The following is a 16,411-nucleotide window of genomic DNA, read 5'->3' as shown; positions in this document are numbered from 1 at the left end:
GTAAGTGTGTTAAAAATAAATAAATTTTTTTTATTAATAAAAAAATCCCCTCTCCTAATAAAAGTTAGATTCACCCCCCTTTCCCCATTTTATAAATAAAAATAAATAAACAAACAAACAAACATGTTTGGTATCGCCGCATGCGTAATCGCCCAAACTATTAATTAACTTCATTCCTGATCTCGCATGGTAAACGGCGTCAGCGCAAATAAATGCCAAAGTGCAAAATTGCAGATTTTTGGTCACATCAAATCCAGAAAAATTGTAATAAAAAGCGATCAAAAAGTCGTATATGCGCAATCAAGGTACCGATAGAAAGAACACATCATGGCGCAAAAAATGACACCTGACACAGCGCTATAAGGAACGTATATTTGTTAACAATGGTTTGAATTTTTTACAGGCCATCAGATAAAAGAAAAGTTATACATGTTACATATCGTTGTAATCGTAACAACTTGAGGAACATGCATAACAAGTCAGTGGCGTAAAAAACAAAAAACCCAAAATTAAAAAAATGTGTTTTTTTTTTTTTTTCATTTCACCACACATTTAATTTTTTTCTGGTTTCGCAGTGTACTTTTTGAAAAAACTCAGCCTGTCATTGCAAAGTACAATTAGTGGCGCAAAAAATAAGGGCTCATGTGGGTGAAAAAAATGCAAGTGCTATGGCCTTTTAAGCACAAGGAGGGAAAAACGAAAAAAAATTGAAATTGGCCGGGTCCTCTAAGGGTTAAACCAGGGATGGGGAGCCTTTGGCCGTATGGCTGTTGCAAAACTACAATTCCCATCATGCCTGGACAGCCAAAGCTTTAGCTTTGGCTGTCCAGGCATGATGGGAATTGTAGTTTTGCAGCAGCTGGAGGGTCAAAGATTCCCCATCCCTGCTTTGACATGGTACCATTATTACATCCCAACTCACCACAGGATTATAGTATAATCTCTCTTTACAATACAACAATACAAGCATATTTTCCTTGTCTCTCAGTCTTCCAACATCCAGAGGGCGCTCTAATCCCGGTTTTAAAAACCCTATACGCCTAGACAAAGAGGTAGAGGTAAAACCTTTTATACGTTTTACTCTCATTAGTGTCCGCGCGCCGTATCCCGTGACACGTGATAGTGTATGGGGGGAATGGTCTCCGACAAAATGGCCGCCGGTGACTATATACCGGAAAAAGCAGAGACAGCTGAAGCATTTTGAGGATTGTTTCCCGGTTTCCGGAAGCGGCTTGTTGTCTGCGCTTCAGCATGGCGGCTGTGGATATCAGGGGTGAGTAAAAGGATGGGGTTTATCATCTATTTAGTAGCTGATAGATACAAGGGATGGGGGTCTGCTCTGGTCACAGGCTGGATCAACTACTCTCATAGGACGAGGAGGAGATCTAGTGGATCCCAGGATCTCTTATGGGAGTCACAGTGCCCCATAGCGGAGACAGACAGTACTACAACCTCCATCATTTGGCAGAGTACACCAGCCCCATTCATCTCTATGGTGAGCTGCTCCCCAGCATTGGTGGCAACAAAGAATTCAGATCAAAAACAGCGCCACCCCTGTCTCCAGGTTGTGTGTGGTATAGCACTTCAATGGTGTGGAGTGGTGCTGTTTCTGGAAGACAGTGGCCATGTTTTTTTTAACTCTAAACAACCACTTTAAATGGTGCAAAATAAAAATGGATTCCATCGAAGTCAAAGAAATCTCTCGAGATCCTTACATGTCTATTGTTGAATAGATTGTCTGGCGCTGTCACAGAGACAAATGAAAAGTGTCGATTGGTTGCCAGCCATTAAAAACGAGCCGGGAGAAGCTCAGAGTTATGCGCTTCGCTCCTCGGCTTGCTGGGATCTCTATCTAGTTGCAGGAGATTGACCCATTGAAGTATAACAAAGACCCCTCCCCCCCTCGCAGCTGGACAGGAAGTGAAGAGCATAACCTGCGATGATCAGTGGGGGTGACATATCTCTGACATGTAAAAAGTAAGAGGGACACGTTAAAGGGGTATTCTGGACCTACAGAATTGTATCATGAAGTAGAGCATACTCGCCTATCTAATGCTACGTTTACACAGAACGATTATCGGGCGAATTATCGCGATAACGTTCGAATTCGAACGATAATCGTACGTGTAAATGCGGCGGAAAGATCGATAAATCTTTGAGCATGTTCTTAAATCGTCGTTCGCAAAAACTTTGCCGATCGTTCCGTGTAAACAGTCGTTCCCTGATTTTACCTATGTGTGAGATAGGCTTAAGCGATCGCAAAACGAATTTTCTGTACGATATATCGTTCCATCTAAACGCTGATCGTTAGATAAAAAAAAATTGTTGCTTCAAAATCGTTAATCGTTCGATTGGGTGAATTATCGCGTCGTGTAAACGTAGCATTAGGGTCTGTTTACACACACAGATTTTTGCAGCAAAACCAGAAATGGATTTGAAAAAAAAAAAAGAAAAAAAAAAAAAGAAATCTCAGTCTTTCCTTTATGACCTGTTCCCTGTTTATAGTCCATTCCTGGCTTTGGCTGCAAAAATCTGTCAGATAATCTGTGTCTGTAAACAGACCCTTAGTTCCGTTGGTTCCCAGTCCCAGCTTCCACTGATGTTTTGTTCCTATAGAAAATGTTGCTATAGAAAAACCCAGAGCTGTCAGAACGGCAGTGGTGGGGGATCAGGGTAGGTAAGTATGCTCCACTCCATTATAAAACAACATTAATAGAACTGAGCTGCAGTACCACAGACAAACTGAAAAAAGGAGTGGTGCTGCTTCTGAAAGAAAGCAGCTATGTTTCTCCTCATCCTGGATAACCCCTTTAACTGAACCTCAGATCGCCATAGAATATACACATCATGCGCACAGGAGTAATGTGTGAGCTTTGTTGTTACAGATAATTTACTCAGCATCTCGTGGGTTGACAGCTCCTGGATCCCCATACTAAGTACCGGCACCGTCCTCGACTATTTCTCAGAGAGGAGTAACCCCTTCTACGACAGGACCTGCAATAATGAAGTGGTTAAAATGCAGCGGCTAACTCTGGATCATCTCAAGTAAGTTCTGCCGGGACGTTGTTGTGATCGTCCCTGTAGGGGGGGGGGGGGGGGGACTAATCTGGAGACGGCGTTTGGACCCCCTGCGATCCCATACTTGTTTTCTATCCTGCGGATCCTGGCGCGGGGATCCCAGTGGCGCTGTCCTTCTTTCAGGACGCCGCCCAGTTTCCGCGCCCTGCGCCATTCTCTTCTCGTGCACTGGCCCGTCACTATGCACTGCAGGTGGACCTGACACCCCCAGTGTGATTATATCCCATCCCCTCTGTGACCCGGCCCTATTGATTCTAATGGAGGTTTATCACAGAGAGGAGAGGGATATCGCCAGCAGCCATGCCATTCACTCCCCGGCCATATCTCCATCTATGGAAATCTATGACGCCACCTAGTGGTAGAGAGCAGGTACTCCTATGACGCCACCTAGTGGTAGAGAGCAGGTACTCTATAAATACATTTATTGCCAATACTAAACTCATTGTGATGCCAATCCTCCCTGTGTTTCCTGTCTGTATACAGTCAGATGGTCGGTGTGGAGTATATTCTGCTGCATGCGCAAGAGCCAATATTGTTCATCATAAGGAAGCAGCAGAGGCAGTCACCTACACAGGGTGAGTAGACGTCATGCTGGATCATTAGAGAGACTATACAGAGTACTACACCTAAGACTGCATGTATATGGTTGACAGACCCAGGGTACAGTAATGTGGTGACTATGATATAGTGATGGCTAAGAGAGGTTGGACGTGGTAGGCACACCATGATGGAATACATGTGCTTTGGCTGTTCCTTTTTAAAAAAAAATAATAATAATTTTATAGACCGTAGAGTCTTTAATTTTGTTTGTGTCGCCCTTAAAGTGAACCTGTCCCCCCCCCCCCCCCTCCCAAAAAAAGAAAAAGGAAAAAAAAAAACCAACAAACTGGTTCATTTGACCTTTTTATCGGTTGGGGTTTGAGTGTGAAGAGCACGACCCACGCGCCTCTCTCCACGCTTTCTGTGTATATCAGCGATGCAGGCTCGTAGACTTACATTACGTGGTCATGTGAGACATGGAGCGCAGACGACTCCTGCTTTTGGTCTGAACTCCAGCGTCAGAAAACCATGGCCATTTACTTCCAGAGACAGCACCGCTCTTGTCTCCAGGTCAGGTGTGGTTTGCAACTAAGCTCCATTCACTTCAATAGAACTGAGTTGCAAAACCTGCACCCAAACTGGAGACAAGAGCGCAGTGCTGTCTCTGGAAGAAAGTGCCCATGTTTTTCTAACGCTGGATAACCCCTTTAAGCATTATACAAATCCTGTTATGTAGAAGTCAGTATATACAGATTTATAGGGTATACTAAAGGATATATGGAATTTTCTTTGCAGCTATACCTCTGGCTGACTACTACATCATAGCAGGCGTCATCTACCAGGCTCCAGACCTCGGATCGGTCATCAACTCCAGAACAGTAAGATAGCAGTGCACTCTCTAAACCGCAGTCATGTGGTCAGATGTCATGTATTACTTTGGTGCTGCACATCAGTAGTGTCAAACTAGTGGTCCTCCAGCTGTTACAAAACTACAATTCCCATCATGCCTGGACAGCCAAAGCTAAAGCTTTGGCTGTCCAGGCATGATGGGAATTGTAGTTTTGCCACGAGTTTGACATTTGTGTTAGCTGTTTAGAGCATTGAGTATTCCTTTCCCATTGGCTGGAAGTACCAGCAGGGCTGACTTACCCCAGGGTCATGGAGTATACAGCATTATCATCTGTAGTAATATCCTATATTGGACCATTAACCTGTACTGAATTCTCATCTGATTCTTCAGCTTACTGCAATTCACGGGATCCAGTCAGCATTCGATGAGGCCATGTCTTACTGCCGCTATCATCCCTCTAAAGGCTACTGGTGGCACTTTAAAGACCAGGAGGAAAGAGGTATAATACGTCATAATAAGAGTAATAACACATAATAGAGATATATAACACATATAATATAACACATAATAACACACTATAGAAACAAACTAGTCATATTAAAGGGACAGTTCACCAGAAAATGGTTTCTTTCAAATCAACTGGTGTCAATAAGTTCCAGAGATTTATAATTTACTTCTATTAAAAAAAAAAAAAAAAATCTCAAGTCTTCCAATACTTATCAGATGCTTTATGTCCTGCAGGAATTGGTGTATTCTTTCCAGTCTGAACAAAAAAAAACACAAAGCTGTATCCACGCACATAAATCTGCCGAAGCACTGTGTACTTGAAGCAGAGTTAACAATCCAAAAACAATGTTCCACCACCTTGTACTTGACCATTGTTTTCTTTTTTTTTTTTTTTCTTAATCTTTGCAGTCTGACACAGTGCTCTCTGCTGCCACCTCTGTCCATGTCAGGAACTGTCCAGAGCAGGAGAGGTTTTCTATGGGGATTTGCTGCTGCTCTGGACAGTTCCTGACATGGACAGAGGTGGCAGCAGAGAGCACTGTGTCAGACTGGAAAGAATACACCACTTCCTGCAGGACACAAAGCAGCTGATAAGTACTGGAAGACTGGAGATTTTTTTTAATAGAAGTAAATTAAAAATCTCTTGCACTTTCTGGCACCAGTCGATATGAAAGATTTATTTATTTATTTTTCACATGTACCAGATCCGCAGTGGATTTCTCGCTGCGAGTTTGCAGCGAGATCCGCTGCGGATCCAGTAGTGTGAAGGTGAATAGGTCCCATACACGCAGCGGATCTGCTGCCTGTATGGGACCCGGCCCCTTTAACCACGTGCCGGCCACCAGCAACCTGCAGCCCCAAAGGATACATTACCAGCTCGTGCCGCGGCTTTTTGACGCTCCCGTCTCCCCTCGCTCCTCTTCAGCCAACCAGTGCACAGCAGCACTGATTGGCTGAAGAGGAGCGAGGGGAGCCGGGAGCCTGAATCAAGCCACAGCGCTGAGCTGGTAATGTATGCTTGGGGCCTGGGCTGCGGGTTGCGGGTGGCCGGCTGCGGGGGGGTTAAAGGGGCCGGGTCCCAGCAAGGACCCTAAAAGGGTTTTCCCAAACTAAACAATGTATTTCCATTACAGACAAAGCCAAACCAAAGGCCAAAAAGAAGGAAGAAGCCAGCTCCTTTTTCCAGAGACAGAGGGTAGACGCTTTACTTCTGGAACTTCGGCAAAAATTCCCTCCTAAATTTATTCAGGTAAGTATAAAAATAAAATATAACATGTATGTATATGTGTGTGCAGAAGCAGATTCCTACATACCCATTCATTTGGTTTGGATAATGTTCTGACTTCCAGCTTGGATACTGCACTGTGACACTCTACAATCCCCACCACCCCTGACGCTCTTTACACCCTCTCACCGCTGCAAGTTGTACCGCACCCTAAGGGCCGTATTAGACGGTCTGACATTTCTAAGTAAGTGAGCACAGATCTGATAGATTGTCGCTCCCTTACCAAGCCTATTACACGGCTATTACAGGAGACATTATGAGGGCTGTATATCTATCTCAATAGCGCTGTCGTTGCAGCCCTTGGTTTTTATATGAAAAATAATAGATGATACTTACCGATTCTCCCCCGTTGTCCTGCAGCCTTTGCCTGTGTTCCCCGATGAGGTTTCTGGCCCATCTCTTTAGTGACAGGCTGCTGAGCCAAGACAGGACCGCCCTAGACCACTGATTGGCTGAGAGACCTGTAACTGAAGAGATGGGTCAGAAACCTCATCGGGGAACACAGGCAAAGGCTGCAGGACAACGGGGGAGAATAGGTAAGTATCATCTTTATTATTTTTACACAGTCTTCAACTACACGTAGCAATGCTACACATTTAAAGCTTGCCCATCTCTAGTGATAACTTAGCGAGGGAAGTCGATAGCTTACATATTAAAGAGGCACTGCAGCGAAAATATTTTTCAAATAAATTGGTTTCAGAAAGTTATATAGATTTGTAATTTACTTCTATTTAAAAATCTCCAGTACTTATCAGCTGCTGTATGTCCTGCAGGAAATGATTTTTTTTTTTTTTTCAGTTTGACACCCCTGTCCTTTTCAGGAACTGTCCAGAGCAGGAGAGGTTTTCTATGGGGATTTGCTTCTGCTCTGGACAGTTCCTGACATGGACAGAGGTGGCAGCAGAGAGCACTGTGTCAGACTGCAGAGAATACACCACTTCCTGCAGGACATCCAGCAGCTTATAAGTACTGGAAGACTGGAGATTTTTAAATTGAAGTAAAATACAAATCTATATAACTTTCTGACACCAATTGATTTGAAATAAAAAAAATTTTCACTGGACAACCCTTTTTAACCCATGTAAAAACAACATCAACATAAAAGTGTCTCTTTTAGCTGAGTTAAATATATCTTTATGGTTTTTTAAGCTTAATTTTTTTAAATATTTTTATGTTGCAGCAAAAACAAGGAGAGAAACCAGTACCTGGTAAGTGGTTGTTTCTTTATTAGAAATGAGTGAATCTGGAGCATCCAAACCAAAACTGGCTGGAGTAGTTGGATGCTGCCCTAGGGAGTCCTAGAAAACATAGATAGAGCCTCAGCCTATGACTATATCCAACTTTTCCAAGTAGCCTTAGGGCTGCATCCTTCTTCAGCCACCGGTAATCAAATGCCGAGCGTTCAGGTTCGGATGCTGCTCCATATTCTCATCTCTCTTCTGTTCATTGTGTATATTTATGAGAGGGGCCCCCTCTTCACTTCTCAACTAGGGTTAGATTGGTGGCAGTGGGGTTTTCTATTACCAGGCAGGGAGGAGATAGGGCACTATTACACGGAGCGACAATCTACCGATTATCGCTCCATGTAATAGAGACAACGTTCAGCCGATGAAACGGTTGGTTTAGGTTCGGACCTAAAATCGCTGGGCGCTGACGGCGCATCACTACATATAATTGAGATGCACTGCTGACGATTGCCCAAACACCTGACTATTTACCTCCCGGTGGCTGCAGCGCCTGAGCAGCCTGTCAGCTGACAGGCCGCAGTGGTCCCAGCCTGTGATTGGCTGAGCGGCCTGTCAGCTGACAGGCTGCTCAGACGCTGCTGCCACTGGGAAGCTGCGGAGCACAGGAGAGAAGACCGAGAGCGGGGAGAGGTAAGGTATCAGGTGTTTGGGCAAGGGCTGCATGGACATCGCTAACAATGTCCATGCAGCCCTTACTGCCCGATTACCGGCACGTCTAATAGGTCCAATGAAGGAGTGCCGATCTAGCAGATCAGTGCTCGTTTACTAAAATAATCGGACCGCAGTTGACCTGTGTAATAGGACCCATCTATGGGGACCATAACTACACGCAGGTCGTAGTATTAACATAATTGTTTTCTTTTGTTACTAGTTGATCAAATTAAAAAGGAACCAGAGCAACCGGCCGAAACCATAAAACAGGAAGAGAAGGAACCAGTCAAAGCTCCTCAAGGAACAACCCCCAAAGCTCCTCCAGAGAAGAGGATGCGGCTGCAGTAGACTGTGTGTGCGCTTTCTATTCCTGGGAACCCATTGAAGAGAATGGAGGGCTCTTGCCATTGTATGTGGACTCTGCACATAGCTTTATATATGCGCCATGGGCATTTGCTAAAGATAGCGGTTCTTATAGCTTGGAAAGGCAATACCTGTGCTATGGTTGTTTGTTAAGATGCCAGAAGGTGAATGTGTTGATTTTGTGTCTTTTATAAACGTATTATGTGTTTGTGAAAATTCTCATTGTGTATTGGTTCAACATTAAAAGATATAGCCAAGCGTGGAGATACTGTACAGTAACGGCCAATGCGTTTCACATATTACCCCTCAAACTGTTAAATTGGCGGGAGAAGTGCGTGGAGATAGGCTTCACCTCCATGGTTCACTAAGATCTTACTACACAACACAGGATCCATTATAAGTCTATAGAGCAGGGGTAGGGAATTTTGGGTCTCCAGATGTTGCAAAACTACAACTCCCTTCATGCCTGGACAACTAAAGCTTTGGCTGTCCAGGCATGATGGGAGTTGTAGTTTTGCTGGAGGGCCGGAGTTTGACAGCCCTATTATTTCCTCTTTTAATAAGAGCCAGAACTTCTCTCCAATACTGCTCTATTACTGCAATTCCACAATATGTGCACCATATGGGCATCATCCTCCCTGCAGCGCGGACAGGCATCAGATCAGACCTCTATTCTGTGTATGAATTTGGGTGTCCTATACGCATAGGTATAGTTGAGATATCCTATGAGCCTCAGGAACAGTAAATTTAGGTGTTAGCGCTAAGACTTCTGACCACTGTTCCCCAGTTATAGGCCCTATGTCCTTTTCCCACTGCTCCTTGGCCACCAAAAGTCTCTCTTCATGGTAAGCATGCGGTAGCTCTTTGTAGACCTCAGAGATCAGCCCGTTAGGGCCAGTGCACACTGAGGAGTTAGCTTTGAATTTCAGCACCGATTCCTCACTAAAAAGATATAGAAGAAAAATTCTATTGATTTCAAAGGTATTTCCGCACTGAATGTTCAGCGGCAGATCCGCTTTCCGCCAGAAGAGTTGACATGTCAATTATTCTGGCGGAATCCCATTTAAATTGAGCAGCGAGTTCCTGCTCTGAAAATTTTCAGCGCGGAACTGGAAAAAATCGATTTGATTAATTGAAAAATTAATTTGCCCGGAGGTGATTCCAGGCGGAACACTTTCCTCGCTGATTCCTCAGTGTGAACTGGTCCTTAGAATCCGTGGAATCGGATGGGTTAGAATACTCGGAGAGGCGTCTCCAAACTGGGCTCCCACTGTGTGCCATAGCGGAAGAAACCGGAAAGATATAACGTGAGGTAAATCCAACTCAGTAAATTTAAAAGAACCACCTGCATATAACAGACAAGGTGCATAACCCCTTACCCTCCCAAAGGGTGGCTCCCTCAAGATGAAGGGAATGTGTCAGCACCTGGGCCCTACCTGAGGTGCTGGCAGTCCCCCAGTGAGCATGGTGCTTTTTTGGTAGTTTTCCATGCAGCGGATTATGGTCTCTTACTGTAATGAAGAGTCAGCATTACCCACCCCAGGGGAGGGTAATATTTGTAGATGGCATACACTTTCAATCTGCACCCACACTTTCTTTGGCAAAGGAAGTAGACCTGGCACATCCGGTGGTCGTGTCTGAGAAGGAATATCCAGTAGATAAACTGGAGTCACACTTTGTAAAAAGAGACTAGAGTCAACCCTTCTGCTCCACCCCAACCCCAGAACTGCTGAATCTGGGCCGCTAAGTAGTACAAATATGCATTTAGGACCGCTAATCCCGTTTTCCTTACCCCTCTGCAATGTATCCAGTTTAAAGGGGTTATGCAGCGCTACAAAAACATGGCCACTTTTCCCCTACTGTTGTCTCCAGATTGGGCGGGGTTTTGAAACTCAGTTCCATTGAAGTAAATGGAGCTTAATTGCAAACCACACCTAAACTGGAGACAACAGTAGGGGAAAAGTGGCCATGTTTTTGTAGCACTGGATAACCCCGTTAATTCTGGGAACGCTCCCATCCCGGATCAGAAGGGGTAAAAATGCTGATTTATATCAATCAATGGCCCTGAGTACCCTACAAATGCTGTTTTTAGGTCCAAGGAGCGGCCTACATCTCCCAAAAAGAGTATAAAGCAAAAAGTATATCATCTGCGCACAGTGAAACCTCTGAGCCGACCACCCAATTTTGCACACAAAAAAAAAAAATTCTGTCTTCTATGGGGGTGGTCTTGTCAAAGAACAAATTATAGAAAATGCAGAATTAGGGTGGGTTCACATTACGGAATCCGCATGGAAAAATTCAGGCGGATTTCGTCGCTAGTACGTGTTCACGGCCGCATGCCTCTCCGCCCATGCCATTGACTACATTCTATGGACGGGTGGATTCCGCCAAAAGAATTGACACGTCAGTTCTTTCGGCCAATAGAATGGTGTCTATGGATCCGGCAGAAAGGCGCGCGACCATGAGCGCATACTAGCAACGAAATCCGACAGAAGACAGAATTTATCCGTGCGGATTCCGTAGTCTGAACCCACCTTTAAGGAGATTTATCAAACATGGTGTAAAGTGAAACTGGCCTTGTTATCCGTAGCAACCAATCAGATTCCACCTTTCATTCCTCACAGACTCTTTGGGAAATGAAAGGTGGAATCTGATTGGTTGCTAGGGGCAACTGAGCCAGTTTCACTTACACCATGTTTGATAAATCTCCCCATAAGTCTCTAATTGAAGCAGGAACATGTACAGCACACAATCATGTCTTTTATCATGTGTTTAATGGGACAGAATTTATACAGCAAATGGGACTGTATTGTAAAATTTTTCTGAACGCAACAGAGTCGGCGTCAGAAACGGACTCAGAAACGGACACTCTTACATGGCTACTGTGCTGATTTATTGTTTGCATCCACTACAAGTACAGTAATGTATGTACACTTTTTGCATCTCCGTATTACTATTGTACTGGATAATGTCTTGCATAAATGGGATGTAACTAAATAAAATAAATACATTTTCTGTTCATCCCTACAAATGGGAAGTATTGCCCGGCCCTAAAAATATTCTTGGAACTGAATACAGTATAACAAAAGTACAGTATCAGCTGTATACCCCATTCTATTACATCACTGGTATCAGGATCTATACACCATTCTATCACATCACTGGTATCAGGATCTATACACCATTCTATCACATCACTGGTATCAGGATCTATACACCATTCTATTACATCACTGGTATCAGGATCTATACCCCATTCTATTACATCACTGATATCTGCTCTGTACACCATTTTATTATGTCACTGGTATCGGGACCTAAATTCAAACAATATAACAATTATTCCCAACAATAGTGGTTAAGGGTCATTGACGTCACAGCTCATGGCTAAGAGTCAGCGACGTCACAGCTCGTGGCTAAGAGTCAGCGACGTCACAGCTCGTGGCTAAGAGTCAGCGACGTCACAGCTCGTGGCTAAGAGTCAGCGACGTCACAGCTCGTGGCTAAGAGTCAGCGACGTCACAGCTATAGTGGCTAAGAGTCAGCGACGTCACAGCTATAGTGGCTAAGAGTCAGCGACGTCACAGCTATAGTGGCTAAGGATCAGCGACGTCACAGCTATAGTGGCTAAGGATCAGCGACGTCACAGCTATAGTAGCTAAGGGTCAGTGATGTCACAGCTATAGTGGCTAAGGGTCAGTGATGTCACAGCTATAGTGGCTAAGGGTCAGTGATGTCACAGCTATAGTGGCTAAAGATCAGTGATGTCACAGCTATAGTGGCTAAGGGTCAGTGATGTCACAGCTATAGTGGCTAAGGGTCAGTGATGTCACAGCTATAGTGGCTAAGGGTCGGTGATGTCACAGCTATAGTGGCTAAGGGTCGGTGATGTCACAGCTATAGTGGCTAAGGGTCGGTGATGTCACAGCTATAGTGGCTAAGGGTCAGTGATGTCACAGCTATAGTGGCTAAAGATCAGTGATGTCACAGCTATAGTGGCTAAGGGTCAGTGATGTCACAGCTATAGTGGCTAAGGGTCAGTGATGTCACAGCTATAGTGGCTAAGGGTCGATGATGTCACAGCTATAGTGGCTAAGGGTCGGCGATGTCACAGCTATAGTGGCTAAGGATCAGCGACGTCACAGCTATAGTGGCTAAGGATCAGCGACGTCACAGCTATAGTGGCTAAAGATCAGTGATGTCACAGCTATAGTGGCTAAGGATCAGCGACGTCACAGCTATAGTGGCTAAAGATCAGTGATGTCACAGCTATAGTGGCTAAGGATCAGTGATGTCACAGCTATAGTGGCTAAGGGTCAGTGATGTCACAGCTATAGTGGCTAAGGGTTGGTGATGTCACAGCTATAGTGGCTAAGGGTCGGTGATGTCACAGCTATAGTGGCTAAGGGTCGGTGATGTCACAGCTATAGTGGCTAAGGGTCGGTGATGTCACAGCTATAGTGGCTAAGGGTCGGTGATGTCACAGCTATAGTGGCTAAGGGTCGGTGATGTCACAGCTATAGTGGCTAAGGGTCAGTGATGTCACAGCTATAGTGGCTAAGGGTCAGTGATGTCACAGCTCGTAGCTAAGGGTCAGTGATGTCAGTACCGAAATAAGACATTAGCAGGAAGCGGGGGATGGGGCTGTCTGAAGTATGTGCCAGCTCAGAGCTGTGTGCAGGTGTAAATTGTGATAAATGTGGATGTGCGAAGGCCGTGATCCCACCGTGCGCTGCATTCGCTACAATTTACACTTGTTCACAGGTGCAAGTTTTAGGAAACACTATGAGAATTAGGGTCCATTTACACAGAAAGATTATCTGACAGATTATCTGCTAAAGATTTAAAGCCAAAGCCAGGAACAGACTATAAACAGAGATCAGGTCATAAAGAAAAGATTGAGATTTTTCCTCTATTCAAATCCATTCCTGTATTCACTGAATGGTATACTTTTATTTTTTTGCCTTCTTATAAGTGGAAGCTTCTGCCTGGAATAGCATCGTCTTACATTGGGACAAAAAATGTAAACCCTGACAGCTTTTTTTAAATCTTCCATTGGGTGAATAGGGGGACTAGGCCTCAGCTTCCTGCATTCTATGATGCCATATGGCCTTATTACACCGGCCGATTGACTGTTGCCAATAATCTTTATATCATTCAAACTTAAACAATATCCGTTTTGTGTTTTGTTGATCGAATCTTTTTAGCTGAGCCCAAAATCCTTGTTAATTGTTCACTGTAATTCCACATTGTTCCTTCGTTAGTAGTAACCATGACTATTGTTCTGAGCAATATGGTGAACGACTTCAGGTAGCTCTTGTTCGCGATCGTTTATCGTTAAAAATCGCTTTGTCTAATAGGACCCTGAGGGCCCTATGACACACAGTGATACTCTCTATGTGTAACAGAGACGATGATCATGAGCTGATTGTGTCAAATTGACACCAAAATCAGCCACCGACCGATTGCTACGTGTAATAGAGACAACGATTATATACATACATATGTGGTGTCCCACTATGGGTGTTGCTGCTGTTCACACCCTTCGCAAAAGGATTGACCACTAGATGTTGCTATGTTATGTAGTGAGGTCTAGTAACTGCACAGCTGAAGTGTCTCAAATGGTTATTGTATTTCTGTGTGCTAGAATCTGTTAACCAGTAGGACCTTTACTTTCTTCTGTCCTATCACCTCTTCCCTTTCTACTCTTCTGTTGCACTCTTTCCACCCAACCACAGCACCTCTTACACGCTGGATAGGAAGTTAGTCCCTTGGGTGAAGGAGTAGTCTTAGTTGAGCTTCCGTGGAGAAAGGACGCAGACCAGATAGCTCTCCACTAGGGATGGTCCGAACCCGCTGAGGTTCAGGTTCGGCTGAACCCGAACGCTCGGCATCGGATTACTGCTGTCTGCCCGCTCCATGCAGCGGGCGGATACAGAGGGAGGACCGCCTGGAAAACTGGGATACAGCCTCTGCCAGGTCCCCTCTACAGAAGAGTAATAGTCTTAGTCAGTACCCACATGGGTGCTCTCTCACAAAACTTCTTTCTTCAAGAGCCTATACCCTGCATGATGCAGTGTTAAACCCCTCAGGAGAGGACTAGCCAACAGATCATCTCAACCCCCGCCGAGGACTAGGAGTAACCACAGTGCAGGACATTATCCACTACAAAGCCAAAGAGCTTTGCTCCGGATGGAGCAAAGTTACTGAAAAGTCTAGGAACTCCATATTGCAGCATGAGTGTCAGCCAGAGAACCCTCAGCACTCTGCTCATCCCAGGTAACAAGGTCTAGGGCCTGTGTCACCCATTAGTACGGTTCAGCCAAAGCTAGTGGGCATAAGGTGGTGTGAAGACTATAGAAAGGTCAATACACAGACATGTTTTTTCACTCTTCTTCTACAAGTATTCTTCTGTACACTCCAACATCCCGGCAGAGCACATTACTACTTGGGTTGAGACTCTCACTGCACTCTCCTGTTTACTTCGCTACCTCAGTATAACTCTACTACATCCTAGTAGAGATCTGGTGGTTTTACATCTCAGTATTTATTAGAACTTTGTCAAGCGTGTATCTAAGCCTATCTGTATCACCTGCTGCACATACAAGTAGTAAACCAATGCTAACCACAGAGACTGTAATTACTCGCCACCACCTGCACAGCATATACACCGCAACCTTGGGACACTTCCCCTTTCTGTGGGTGGCGGGTCCTACTATCCGGGAGGGTCACTACACCGCTCCGGCCATCTGTGACTACATAATCCGTGACAACACTATCCCAAGGGACCCGGTAGCAACCTGACAGGACACCGACCACAGGGGAGAAGGGTACAACCGGCCTTACACTATAAAAGCAGGCGTGCCATCTCACCTGTGTGCCCACCAGGCACTGGCAAAACCTTAAGGTCCGGCTGTATCTCGGCCATCCACCACAGGACTGGCATCACACTTCCTCTATGTGTTTTTATACAGATGCACATAATAAGGAATGAAAAAGGTGCAGCAGTCCTGCGTAAACAGAGATGGGGGTATGGGCTGCAGCAGTCCTATGTAAAATACTTTGAACAAAGGGGTGCAGCAGTTCATTGTATGTTACAACTGCTGCATCGATTTACTCGTCTTTTACACAGGACTGCCACCCTCACGGCCATCCACAGGATTTTACCTGTCACTGCTGTTTACAAACATTAATTCCCATATGGCCCAATATATTCAATATCCTCATCCTATTAAGGTCAGGAAGGAAAACTCACCGTCATGTTCCCAGGTCCAATCCATGAGTGTACAGCCCTTGTGGATGGTGCATTGTCCTGCTGACTGTCTCCTTCTGCCATAAGGGAAACAGCAGCCATGAAAGGATCAAGCAGGCCACAATAGTAAGATAAATCCGACTGTCGAAACGTCCATCCGTGGGTATCTGTGGAGCTAGTGTGCGCCAAGAAAACACGTCCCACACCATCACATCTCTTCCTCCGGCCTGAACTGTTCACACCTGACGGAGAGAGCTCGTCTATTCCTGCTGATTGTGCCAATGTGTCTCCATATAACCGGCCATGTATCTCCACAGATCTCTGGATCCATATAACCGGCCATGTGTCTCCACAGAGATCTGGATCCAAATAACCGGCCATGTGTCTCCACAGATCTCTGGATCCATATAACCGGCCATGTGTCTCCACAGAGATCTGGATCCATATAACCGGCCATGTGTCTCCACAGAGATCTGGATCCATATAACCGGCCATGTGTCTCCACAGAGATCTGGATCCATATAACCGGCCATGTGTCTCCACAGATCTCTGGATCCATATAACCGGCCATGTGTCTCCACAGAGATCTGGATCCATATAACCGGCCATGTTTCTCCACAGATCTCTGGATCCATATA

The 16,411-nt window shown here is 45.0% G+C and overlaps 1 protein-coding gene across 1 annotated transcript; it reads left to right on the top strand.

The window, feature by feature from the left end:
* Positions 1 to 1,108: 1,108 nt before the first annotated feature.
* MED6 (mediator complex subunit 6) lies at positions 1,109 to 8,737 on the top strand. Its single transcript, XM_069949470.1, has 8 exons — positions 1,109 to 1,273; positions 2,886 to 3,045; positions 3,562 to 3,653; positions 4,414 to 4,496; positions 4,859 to 4,967; positions 6,109 to 6,224; positions 7,441 to 7,468; positions 8,379 to 8,737. The coding sequence occupies exons 1-8, from the start codon at positions 1,252 to 1,254 to the stop codon at positions 8,504 to 8,506; spliced, it is 738 nt and encodes a 245-aa protein (XP_069805571.1). The 5' UTR covers positions 1,109 to 1,251; the 3' UTR covers positions 8,507 to 8,737.
* The last annotated feature ends 7,674 nt before the right edge of the window (positions 8,738 to 16,411 follow it).

Source organism: Dendropsophus ebraccatus, chromosome 13 (genome assembly GCF_027789765.1).
Source record: "Dendropsophus ebraccatus isolate aDenEbr1 chromosome 13, aDenEbr1.pat, whole genome shotgun sequence".
In the NCBI taxonomy this organism is placed as follows: Eukaryota; Metazoa; Chordata; class Amphibia; order Anura; family Hylidae; genus Dendropsophus; species Dendropsophus ebraccatus.
Note: the sequence above shows the minus strand (reverse complement) of the source record. Positions and strands in the feature narration are given on the sequence as shown.